The sequence below is a fragment of the Acartia tonsa genome, chromosome 9 (genome assembly GCF_053477335.1).
Source record: "Acartia tonsa isolate MP-2025a chromosome 9, ASM5347733v1, whole genome shotgun sequence".
Lineage (NCBI taxonomy): Eukaryota > Metazoa > Arthropoda > Copepoda > Calanoida > Acartiidae > Acartia > Acartia tonsa.
The window spans coordinates 22397765-22410862 of NC_137268.1; the positions used below are offsets into that span (position 1 = coordinate 22397765).

A 13098-nucleotide genomic window follows, 5' to 3' on the forward strand; every position below is an offset into this window, starting at 1 on the left:
TAAGATATTTATCAAAAAAATGCATGATTTGGTATATAAGCCAAATAAGCAATAAATGTGATTGATTACTTATAAGTAATTTATAACAAAATTGCATGATTTGGTATATAAGCCAAATAAGCAATAAGTGTGATTGATTGCTTGTAAGTAATTTATCAAAAAATTGCATGATTTGGTATATAAGCCAAATAAGCATTTATTGTGATTGATTGCTTGTAAGTGATATATGAAAAAATAGCATGATTTGGTACATAAGCCAAATAAGCAATAATTTTCATTGATTACTTATAAGTAATTTATCAAAAAATTGGATGATTTGATACATAACCAAATAAGTATTTATTGTAGTTGATTGCTTAAAAGAAATTTATCAAAAAATAGCAAGATTTGATACATAAGCCAAATAAGAAATAATTTTCATTGATTAGTAGTTTGTTAAAAAAATGCATTATTTGTTATATAAGCCAAATAAGCAATAAATGTGATTGAATGCTTATAGGTTATTCATTTTAAAAATGCAAGATTTGGTATATAAGCTTAATAAGCATTTATTTGATTAATTACTTATAAGTAATTTATTACATTTATTTCTTATTTGGCTTATATACCAAATCATCCAATTTCTTTATAAATATCTTATAAGCAATCAATCACAATAAATGCTTATTTGGCTTATATACTAAATCATACAATTTTTTTTATAAATTACTTACAAGCAATCAATGAAAATGATTGCTTATTTGGCTTATATACCAAATCATGCAATTTTTTGATAAATTACTTATAAGTAATCAATCACAATAAATGTTTATTTGGCTTAAATACCAAATCATGCAATTTTTTGATAGATTACTTACAAGCAATCAATGAAAATGATTGCTTATTTGACTTATACCAAAACATGCTATTTTTTCATAAATTACTTATAAGCAATCAATGAAAATGATTGCTTATTTGGCTTATATACCAAATCATGCTATTTTTTCATAAATTACTTATAAGCAATCAATGAAAATGATTGCTTATTTGGCTTATATACCAAATCATGCTATTTTTTCATAAATCACTTACAAGCAATCAATCACAATAAATGCTTATTTGGCTTATATACCAAATCATACAATTTTTTGATATATTACTTAAAAGCAATCAATGAAAATGCAAATTACTTATAAGTAATCAATCACAATAAATGCTTATTTGGCTTATATACCAAATCATGCAATTTTTTGATAGATTACTTATAAGTAATCAATCACAATAAATGCTTATTTGGCTTATATATCAAATCATGCAATTTTTTGATAGATTACTTATAAGCAATCAATCACAATAAATGCTTATTTGGCTTATATACCAAATCATGCAATTTTTTGATAGATTACTTATAAGCAATCAATCACATTTATTGCTTATTTGGCTTATATACCAAATCATACAATTTTTTGATAGATTACTTATAAGCAATCAATCACAATAAATGCTTATTTGGCTTATATACCAAATCATCCAATTTGTTGATAAATTCCTTACAAGCAATCAATCACAATAAATGCTTATTTGGCTTATATACCAAATCATGCAATTTTTGGATAAATTACTTATAAGCAATCAATCACATTTGTAGCTTATTTGGCTTATATCAGCCAAATCTTCTCTTTTTTTCATAAACTGCTTACAGGAAGGAAGGGATTAATTATTACTCCTCCTTCTTTTTCTTCAATTCAACTTATATAAGCCACTTTTACTGTAAATGACTGATTATTTATTTACTCCACCCTCTTTTATCTCACAAGTAAGACCAAATTGTTGTAGAATGCTGATATAAGTAAGCAATTAGTATTCTTTATGGCTTATCAGTAATTTACCACAAAAATAGCACAATGGCACATTTAAGTAAGCCAAAAAAAATGTTAATTGCTTACTTACACGTTTTGAGATTACTAGGGAAGATTATTTTATGTTTAGAGAAAACTCAATTCCCGGATATATATATCAACTTGAACAAATCAATAATAATCACAACACAGGTAATTTATTCCTTTTGATTGGTGGAAAAGATTGCGATATTAATTTGTATAATGGCATTCCTGTGACAAAAACATTATGCTAATAAATAAAAAATAATAATAATTGTTATTGTTTAGATTCTCAGAACTCATTATCTTTGCCTGAGGAGAGCGATTATGAATACGAAAGGTACAACCCGTACAAATTATTACAACAAGGCCTGCCGCCACGCAGTCATCAACAACAGCAACACCACAATTATTACAAATCCCCGCCACAGTATGAAGACGACTTTAGAGACTATGAGACATCTATGACGTCACGAACTGGATCAGCTGTAACTGTGACGTCACGCGATGGGTCGGCTGCTGTGAGAGGTCCTGTGGCATCACGTGATAGATCAGCTGTTCAGGCAGATTTGATGACGTCACGGTCCGATTCAGCTATGCCGTCAGGCGCACTTTCTTTTACAAGGCAAATCAACTTTTTATAGCTCAACTGCAATTTTGACAAAAAAAAAATTTAAAAATTATACCAAAACTGTGTTTTAAAGCCAGGGAAGAGGGGGGGAGGATGGACTCAAAATACACAAGTAGCCAAAGTTTTTTTAGACACGTTTTCAAATTGGTTGACATGATATTTATATTTTTTTAAAAGAAGCGCAGAATTACAGAAATTTCTCATCAATTATATGTAATTGTCTTATCCCTTAAGATCCCTGAGAAAAGCTCTAATTAATTGCAAGAATAATGACAATAATGAACAATATTAATTTTAGGAATTAACGAATAGGTTATGGATGCAAGAAGCACAGCAATAAAATTAATGTCAGAAAATAAATATTTCTTTAATTTGTAGTTATGCCCTTTTTTTGTTAACTTTAATGTTAAGGAATTTACATTTTAAAATTTTGGAAATCTAATAAAAACAGGGATGAAAACATTCTTAAACAGTGAGCTGAAAAATATCGTTGTTGGACAAACTGATCAAGAGAGCGATACAGCAGATGCTCAGTGGCCTTGAGAAAGAAAATCAAAGAGACATTATATTAAATCACGAAACATTCATACATAAAACACAATACATATATCTTTTTTAGCATTTTCTACAGTACCTCATGCCAAGTACTGTATGCCTCTTTTGCAAGGGATTTCTTCCTGAATTACAGACAGAAGGACAACACTATTATAGACTAGATGCGCAAATGTACTTGAAATCTTCAAATAAAATATCAGCAGTCTATCTTAAATAGTAGCTGAAAAAAATATATTTCACCAATAGCCTTCGGGACGGACTGATGGACAGTCATACAAAGAGAATTATAGAGTAGGTTCACTGTTAATATAATAATGCTTTTAGCCTTGCTATAGATTAGCAGCAGATTTTTACAAATCTATCTTTTTCAATAATATAAATGCTACATTTTTGGGATACTTAACTTCTCCCATGTCTCTGGTATTAGAAATATTAATATTGTACTTCATTAAACATGAAAAGGAATTAGGAAAATTAGATAATCATAATTGTCAATGGTCATTTACATACAGTAGGGTTGGGCCGGATATCCGGTCTGGCCGGTTATCTGGCTGGATATCCGGTCATTTTCAATATCTGGCCGGATACCGGATATTAAAACTATCCTGTTACATGATATCCGGCTGATTTTTGACGCCGGATATCCGGTAAATTGCCGGATATCGAACGTTGGCCGGAACTGGATATCCGGCATTATAAATAGCCGGATATCTGGTATCCGGTATCCGGCCAAAAAAGTATCCGGCCCAACCTATACAGGCATGCATTGGGCTATTTATTACACTATACCTCAAAGATTTAAAATAACGTTTTCTTATCGTTGGCTGGCTTAACAACTTTGGGGACTTTAATTGAATTTGATTTGGTTGGTACATTAAGTGAAGTGTCCAAACGGTTTAACCACTAACTATAATCTACTAATGGGATAATTTTGTGTTAAATCATTGAGGATGTACATCAATTTAACGTCCATTGTCTTATCCCTTTATATCACTGGTAGGCATGGCAGTCTGAATAACCACATGGAGGGAGGGGACATTGGGCTAAACATTTTTCTGTGCTCCCATAATTTAGTCTTATAACACAATTTCTCATTTGTTGGTTAAAAACTTTTGGTGACTTTGATTGGTTGGTATAAACTTGCAGTGTTCAAATAATTTCAATCTACAGAAGTGATAATTTTGTTTTTCATCATTGGAGAGGATGTACACCAATATATCGTTCATTTTCCTATCTCCAAAGTCCTCTTAAACAAGCAAAAAACTAAAACTTATTGATTAATTTCTTGAGAACATTTCTTATTTCGACATGAATATAATTTTAATTAGCACAGTTGTTCTTTAATTTGAGTATGTATGTCTAACCTACGTTTAATTTTTTATTATCCTTACATAAAAGTAACAGGATATCTATTTGTCTGTGTGTTTGTGTGTGTGTCTCACTAGCCTCACCGCCGATAGGTTTCTTTTAGGTCCAAGGAAGGTTTATAACTATTTTGAGAGCAAAACCTCCACTTCTCCAAGAGAAATCACCCAAAAGAACCCCCCCCCCTCAATTTTCTTTACTCTATCTTTTTAGAGCTTAAATCGAAAGTGAAGGATTGACTTTTCCCCTGAAGTACCCCAATAGGCGCATCCACAAGCTAAAGCTATTTTTTTTTGATTTTCTGTTTTCACAGGATAGAAATACTTTTTTAAAAATATGATATAGCTTTATTACTAATGGGCATAATTGTCTTTGTTAAATTTCAATTGATTTAATTTATCTTTCTTTTCAAAGAAATTGATTAATTGATTTTTAAAGTTTTTAAAATGATCAGCAAAAAACTTAGTTTTGTTTTGGTTAGAGTAATCACTTTTTTTCTGGTAGACATTTTCATTCATTTTATTCTAGGGCCCAGCTGTGGTTTATTACAGGGAGGGAGTGGACATTGGACTGTTTATTACACTAGATCCCAAAGTCTTATAAAAGCGTTTTTTTATTCGTTGGCGCAACAACCTTGAGGACTTTTATTAAATTTTGATTATTTGGTTTATTTAGTTGAGTGTCCAAAAGTTTCAACCAATAATTGTAATCTAAAGAAGGGGTAATTTTGTGTTTCATCATTGGGGATGTATATCAATTTATGGGCCATTGCCATTGTCTTATCCCTTTATGTCCCTGGGGTTAATTAACTAAATACTGCAATGGCAGATGATACACTTCGAATAATATAAAGTAGTAAGGTTTTTGTCTGAAGCAAAAGATTTCGGAAAATGCTGGTCTGAATTAGTTTTACCTTTTTAAGACCACTTTGGATCATGGAAAGAAAACGAAATAGCGGGTTTTGTCGTAATTTCACAGAGCTTTTCTCCTATTTCTTGGCCCTGCTGGAGGCTCTAACACTGCGGGACAAATTCCTAAACCTGCGTAGCAATCAGTAACAATACCTAACCTAAAATAACCTATCAAAAGCTACTTGGAAAATAAGACAAAACCCGCTAATTCGTTTTCTTTCCACGATGCGAAAATATTATATTACCTTATGAAAGGACAATATAATTGTTTTATGGATGATATAAGGCTATTTTATTATCTTTCCTGCCCTCCCGTTGAGTCTATTGGCATACTTATAGTAATACTAGCCTCTAGGGAATTTGCCACAAGAGGTGATCTAAAAAAATGAAGGCAAAGTTCGTAAAAGGACCAAGAAAATCTTCAGCAAATTCTTTAAAAAATTAATTGTGGGGGATTTTTTGCTTTTGGGTGGTTGGGGGTGTCCCACCCCCCAAAAATAGCCTAAAACCACCACAGGACCAGTAGGTATGTTCCCTGAAGTGTAGAATCCGATTAGTTCAGTGGTTACCGAGATCAGACAGACAGACGGACGGACAGACAGACGGACAGACATAATTCTACTTTGTATTATAGTTTACCGGCTACGCCCCTATTATCTAGGAGCTTTGAATTTAAAAGGTTAGGAAAAGACAGAAAAATAGCCTAAAACCATCCAGGGATAGAAGCTCCCCTAAAATGGAGAAATTAATCGGTTCAGTAGTTATCGAAATCTTACGCTACAGACAAACAATATAACAAATGATACAACTTTATAATAAGGAGTAGCTATGCTACTAATATAAAAAAAAGTGACGTCACATATTAGGACAATTACAATACTTATTATTTGTAAACATGCAACTTAGAGATAAAATTAACATTTATTTTCATTTTCACAATTTAGGGACAGTTAGATTTCATAGATTTATTCTTTATATACAGATGTCAATTTGTTATTTCGTCTAACCTCAAGCATTAAATACGTTGTAACTTAAAGTATTTCTGAAAAAGTGGACAAATGGTCCAACGTTTGGCCGAACTATCCCAATTGACGTCACATTAGAAGGGAATAGATCGGCCAAAAATAGTATATGCGTTTTCTAAAGTTTTTTTTCTCGTATTCATTCGAATCCGGTGGACAGGAACCGGTTCTCATCAATACGAAAAAACTATGTCTAGCATCGTATTAAAAACCGCTTTCCGCGGATATAGAAATGTACAATCATAAGATTAAAACCATTTTTTTAGCCCCGAGGTGCCGAAGCGGTTTTTAATACGATGAAAGAAATAACTATTAAATCATTCAACTAGAAACAGAATATAAAAAAATATTTTTTTGTATTTTCTTGGCCGTTTGTCCGTGATTTAATTGTAATCAGAATAAATCTTGTAAAAAAGCAGATGTTACTAAGTTACAAACAATAATGGATATAGAATACGAGGATATACTGACAGGGGAAAATTTGTCTTCAATCTAGGTTGTTACAAGTGTCCTCGTTTATTGGTCAGTTCGTTCATCCAATAGGAGGGGAGGGGGCTGGTTAATGTCGTTGGATGGGGGGTATTGTCATTTTAGCCAGCTGCGAGTATCACTTTATTAGAAAAACGTGAAAATCTGGTAAAATTTCCAAGTAATGATATTCAAACAATCAAGACAAAGGTCTTTGAAAAACTTAAAGTACCAAATCTTACTAAGGACAATTAATACTTCAATTCAAGTTTTTTCATTAAATTTTTTGTTGTTGTTAGGATAATAGTATTACCAGTATGGCTTCGAATATTTGCTGGATTAAAACCGGTTCTGAGCCATATTGAAAAATTATGTACCATGTTACAGACAATTCTCAATGAAAAATAAAAAAAATTAAGATAAAGATTAAAAATTCTAATTAAAAATCTGAACCTTTTAGGAAGGTTTCGTGAATTTAGATTTTTAATCGCAATTTAGAAGAAAAGATACACACATTGTAATTGTTTTGCTTTCATTCCATTGACGGATTGACGGACATAATTGATTGTTGAGTAACTGCAGTAAAAAATTAAGATTTAAATTAAAAATTCTAATTAAAAATCTGAACCCTTTAGAAAGGTTTCGTGAATTTAGATTTTTAATCGCAATTTAGAAGAAAAGATACACACATTGTAATTGTTTTGCTCTCATTCCATTGACGGATTGACGGACGTACTTAATTGTAAAGTAGCTGCGGACTTAAAAGTTTCTCTAAGTTGATTGTATTGAATACTAGGCAGAGAAGATTATATCTACCAATCAGAATTAACAGGCAATATTATTATCCTAAATTTAGAAGGTTAGTTTTAGTAGCGAATTTAGGTACAGCTGAAAGTGTCATATGTGACGTCATAAAAATACGTCTAAAAAGCAAGGAGAAGAGAAGAAGTGGTAAAGGAAACCCCATAAAAAGAGATGGGTTTAGACGTATTTTTATAACGTCACACACGAAACTTTCCGCTATCACGCGAAGCTACTCTCTATATCACTTGGTATGTCCTTCCATCTGTAACGCTATGGAGGAGATGTGATTTAATAGGCTGCTATTTAAGATGAAATGCCGATTTTTTTGTTAAGATAGCCCTTTCTAAAGAGCATCCTCTATTTAACTTGGAATTAATTCTGTCAGTCTTTTTGATAGTTGCTCCACTGAAAAGTGGTTTAAATGAAGCTTTGGCTAGGGTTTGACTCTTCCAAGCCACGCGGCTGCCGAGCCCTTTGGGGGGAGATTAAGTAAAGTATATAAAGTATGACAACAATTATTGTTTATAAAAAATCTGCTGGTTCTTTTGTTTAACTTTATAAACAACAAACTTTCCTTAAAGTTTTAATTAACTTAATTATTTTTTCAAAAAAATTAAATAATTAAAGATCTTAAAAGTACAATTTCAAGTACAAAATTATCAAAAAGACTTTAAATAAATTACTGTAATAGAAGCTCATCCCATCATAATTTGAGGAAATGGGGGAAAAGCAAAATTATTGGAGCCTAGTGGCAAATAAGCCAGAAATTAGGCTATGTTTTATTCTTGTTTATGAAAAATAATTTTATCTATAAATTTTAGAACGGCACAACGAGGAAATTCCGGAATTGGTTTGAGTATAACAAACAGTCTCGACGTTTTAAGGTAATTTTTATCAACAAAAAGCTGTCCTGTCAAGTAAAAAGGACCTTAAAACAAAGGATATTAAAAAAAGGGCGAAGGGAGCAAAAAATAACTTGGACATGCACAACATTTTTAGCTGTCTAGCTCTAATTCAATGCCCCCCCCCCCCTCAACCCGCTTTTCTGACGTATCAAGTTCCGGCAGGGGGCATGACTGCTAAGGGTGAAGGTTGATTTGATTGTTTTTTTATATTTTTATAAGGTGGGTTATTATAACAATGTTTATCAAATTAAATGATTAATTATAAAAATTCTAGTCCAAATTATTTACACATTTCAGTAAAGCTTTATAAATGTCTTGGTATTGATGTTAACTTATTTGCCCCTAGAGACAAGGGACGAAGCAACTAGTTACTATACAATTTACATGTATAGTCTAAGAATAACTTTGACAATAAGATTGTTTATAAAAGTTTGTAATCTAAAAATAAATTTGTATCAAGCCAACATGAATACAATGCACAACATTATGGATATAAAAACATTCTATTCATGTGTCTCGAATTATAATAATGGATTTATTAATTGTGGAGCAATATATTCTTTACTTGTATAGGATTTAATACTTATAAAGCAATATATTCTATTTATGTGTCTTTAATAACAATAATGGATTTAATAATTTGGAGCAATATATTCTTTCATGTGTTTTTCCTTACATTATGGATTTGATACTTATAGAGAAATATTATTAGATTCTATTCATGTTTCTTTCTTTACAATGTTGGATTTAATAATTCAGGAGCAATATATTCTTTTATTGTGTCTTTTCTTACAAAAATAGATCTAATAATTGTGGAGAAATAGATTTTATGTGTGTGTCTTTACTTACAAAAATCATAATGTAATTACGGTTATAGTTAATCAATCATAATACATTTATATTGCAATCTCCATCAACATTTGTTTGAAATATCAACTAAGCCTTAACGGGGAAAACTATAAAAAATTTTAGCATATACAACATACAAAGTTTTTTGCACAACAAAAAATATATGTAATCTTATACGTTTATATTCATATTCTATACGAGAATATTTTTTTTTCATAAGTAGCGCATCAAGAACCAAATATCTTTCCATCCAAAGTGCACCGGAAGGATTGAACCCCAGCGTAGCCAAAAAAAAATATTTTCTCTGATTTAGGGTTTCTGTGATCAACAAAAAGGTTTGAGAGAAAGCATATAAAATTTAAGCATACTTTAACAAACATAACGTAGTTATAGAAAGGCTTCCCGCTGTATGTAATACTACCGGCTTTGCCCCTAGCCTCTAGGGGCTTTGCCCCAAGAGGTAATTAAAAAAAATTGGAGCTGCCCCAGTATCAATTTTAAAGTTTTCGGGAAAAAAAATTGGAGCTGCCCCAGTATCAATTTCAAAATTTTCGGGGGGAAAAAATTGGAGCTGCCCCAGTATCAATTTCAAAATTTTCGGAAGAAAAAAAATTGGATCTGCCCCAGTATCAATTTCAAAATTTTAAAAAAATGGAAGGGGATTTTTTTGTTTTTTGGGGGGGTTGTGGTTGCCCCCCCCCCCCAAGAAAATAGTTTAAAACCACCACAGAACCTGTAGGTATATTCCCTGAAGAGTAGAATCCGATCGGTTTAGTGGTTACCGAGATCTTAAGGGACAGACAGACAGACATCAAGCTACTTTGTATTATAGATGTAAATGTAAACAGGAAAGAAATGATTTTATTTGCATTTTTTGTAAGTCTGCAAAATTTATATGTTGCTGTTTTACTACAATAAAACCATTATATTCATTGAAAACAATATCTGGTTCTTACCCTAAAAATGCTTAGCGAGCACAGAAACCTCCTCTATTTTCTAAATAAATTTAAATCTTAGGGGGTGGGTTGGTTTTCCTCATGCCTAATGTCTGTGGGGTCTAAACCTGCGGGGCAATCCTTCATCCAATATAACCCAACCTAACCTAGTCTAAGATAAAATCACCCTTTCAAATTGTTTCAAATAAGGGTGCGGTGGCAGAGGCTGTGTTTTATGTACTAGACTCAGTACTTTATGAAAAACAGCCTAAATTAATTCTTAGTATAATGCTCATTTTAACCCATTTCCTTCAATTAAAAGCTATAGTGAAAGATATGATAAATTCACAAATTTTTATTTTACTTTAGGAGAAGATGGCAAGAACGAGTCGGACCAAAGGTAGACATTAATTTAACACTAAGCATAGCTCAGTAATCTAACCTCCTAAGACGCCTTTCCTAGATAAAGACTGCTTCATATGCCCTTTTTTGATTTCCAGAAATAAGCAATAAATGCTAATTTTACTACTTGTAAAATAAGCACAGCTAGTAATTTTTAAGAAAGTCCTTTTTAAAGAATAGTGTTTCAAATCTATCTATGAACGAGATGTGAGAAAGCCCAATCTTTCCCGCTTTTGTATTACTTTTGAGGAGTACGATTCCAGTTACGTCATATACGTTTCGGGAAAGAAAAAGGGAAGGGGGGAAGAAAATCTCTTTAAAAGAGATTTTCTTACTCCCTTCCCTTTTTCTATGACGTCACAGGAATCGTACTCCTCAAAAATTATACAAAAGCGGGAAAGATTGGGCTTTCTCACGATATGTGACTCTTTATACTTGACAATGGTTAAATATTAATATTCATAAAAAAATTACTACCTCCTTTAATAGCAATAATATATAATGAGCAAATCAAAAATATCTATCAAATGCCATAATAAGTCAAAAATACATGAAATAAAATTAACACATTAATGTCAACTTGATATCAACAAAGCATTTGATTCGTTTAAATACAAATTAATTAAAACAATATCTTCAGATTTTCTATACCAATAAACTAATGCCTGGTGCTTGAATAGAAAAAAAGAATTAATTCTTGGATTTCCATCTTAGTACAAATCTTATGTATGCAATTACCATTAGAATACAAATAAAAAAGATTTGAAAACCGATTTGCTTGATTTCAAAAGCAAAATTGCAAAACTTAAATGAAAAAAAAATCAACAAAACCTTCTTATTAAAATACCTTTACCTTTATGGAAGGAAAATTATTTTTACTCTTATACATATGAACAAAAAACTTTATTAGGTAACTGATAAATTGGGGGATGATTGTTAATGTTATATGTGCATCTAAATAACTTTTTTTTATAGAACCCAACATTCACAAATGACAACCGTGGACCCATGGCCAACCCTCAAGCCGACTTCCTTAACAAGATTGGTTAATCAGCTGATTACCAAAGACGACATTTTCCCGCAAAAAAATAAACCACAGCGCGGACATGGCTACAAAAAACCAGATGATTTTGACATTTTTTCCCGCCAAATTCCAATACAAAATTAGTGTAGTTATGCAGCTAATCCATAAACTAATTCTTTCAGTAGGCTGTCGATGTAATTTATTAAAATAAAATTTATTAATATAATTAATATGATTATTGAATGATAATATAAATAGACTTGAACTGATAAAAGTTGCATATTTACCTATCAATAATTAATAAACGTGTACTGCTAATTATATGATGTCTTAAAGACTGTATGATAATGATAAGATAATTCCTGCAATAAATGTTATAGAAAGCCAATTTTATTTGCTCTTTAGCGAATTTACTTTATTTATATCTAATGGCCTTCCCTTTAATAAAAGAATATTACTCGCGACTGTAACATGGTTCACAACCGTCGATGAGGTGATGTGTTCGATTCTCAGTTCAATAATAAGTAACCAATGACGTTAAAAGTAGTATGGTCATTGATAGTATTCAGTGATCTTAAGGGATAAGACAATGGCTGTTTTACAATGTACATCCTAAATAATTTTACACAAATTATCTCTTTTATAAATTAAAATTAGTTGTTGAATCGTTTGGACACTTAAATAAATGAACCAACCAATCAAATTTCAGTAAAAGTCGTCAAAGCATTGTTTAGCCAACGATACGAATACGTTATTATAAACAGCCCAATGTACTATCCCTCTCTGTAGTGTGTACAATTTAATTAAGTCCCCAAGATTTCATACCAGTTTACTGTTTAATGCCCCCCTACTACCCTGAAACAATGTGCAATAAATAAAACTACCCGAACACTACTGGGGCAATAAAAGTCTGAAACCTACCTAAAAATAAAGGAACCCATAGTTTTTCAATCAACGAATAAGATAAAAAGGTTATGAAACTGTGGTTACCAATGTAATTTACAGTCCGATTTTCTTTCCCTTCTATGGCCTTTGTCATGGTAACATCCTTATAATAAAGTAACAGGATGTTTGTTTGTTTGTCTGTACCGAAGGATCTCACTAACCACTGAACCGATCGGGTTCACCTTTACAGGGTAGCTTACATGTAGGCCCAAGAGACTTGAAAGCAACATAGACACGAAGAAAAAACTACTAGAGGACTCTAGTAGCATAGCCGCTAGTATAAAATAAAGTTGTTAGCTTTTTTTTGTCTGTAGCGAAGGATCTCGCTAACCGCTGAACCCATATGGATCTCCTTTACAGTGAAGCTTCTTATATGTCCAGGGAATTTTTATCACTATTTTGGGGAAGGGTATCTCCACTCAC

General features: G+C 31.6%; 1 protein-coding gene across 2 annotated transcripts in view; it reads left to right on the forward strand.

Annotated features, from left to right (window-relative positions):
- Positions 1 to 12118, forward strand: part of LOC145328515 (uncharacterized) — a 36194-nt gene extending 24076 nt beyond the window's left edge. Inside the window, exons 3-8 of one of the 2 annotated variants that reach the window (XM_080172224.1) lie at positions 1969 to 2030; positions 2148 to 2484; positions 7608 to 7670; positions 8437 to 8499; positions 10674 to 10704; positions 11682 to 12118. In XM_080172224.1, coding sequence (XP_080028350.1) covers positions 1969 to 2030; positions 2148 to 2484; positions 7608 to 7670; positions 8437 to 8499; positions 10674 to 10704; positions 11682 to 11756 — 631 coding nt within the window. In that variant the 3' untranslated portion in view covers positions 11757 to 12118. The remainder of the gene's footprint in view (positions 1 to 1968; positions 2031 to 2147; positions 2485 to 7607; positions 7671 to 8436; positions 8500 to 10673; positions 10705 to 11681) is intronic. The other variant, XM_080172225.1, reaches the window with a different exon arrangement.
- The last annotated feature ends 980 nt before the right edge of the window (positions 12119 to 13098 follow it).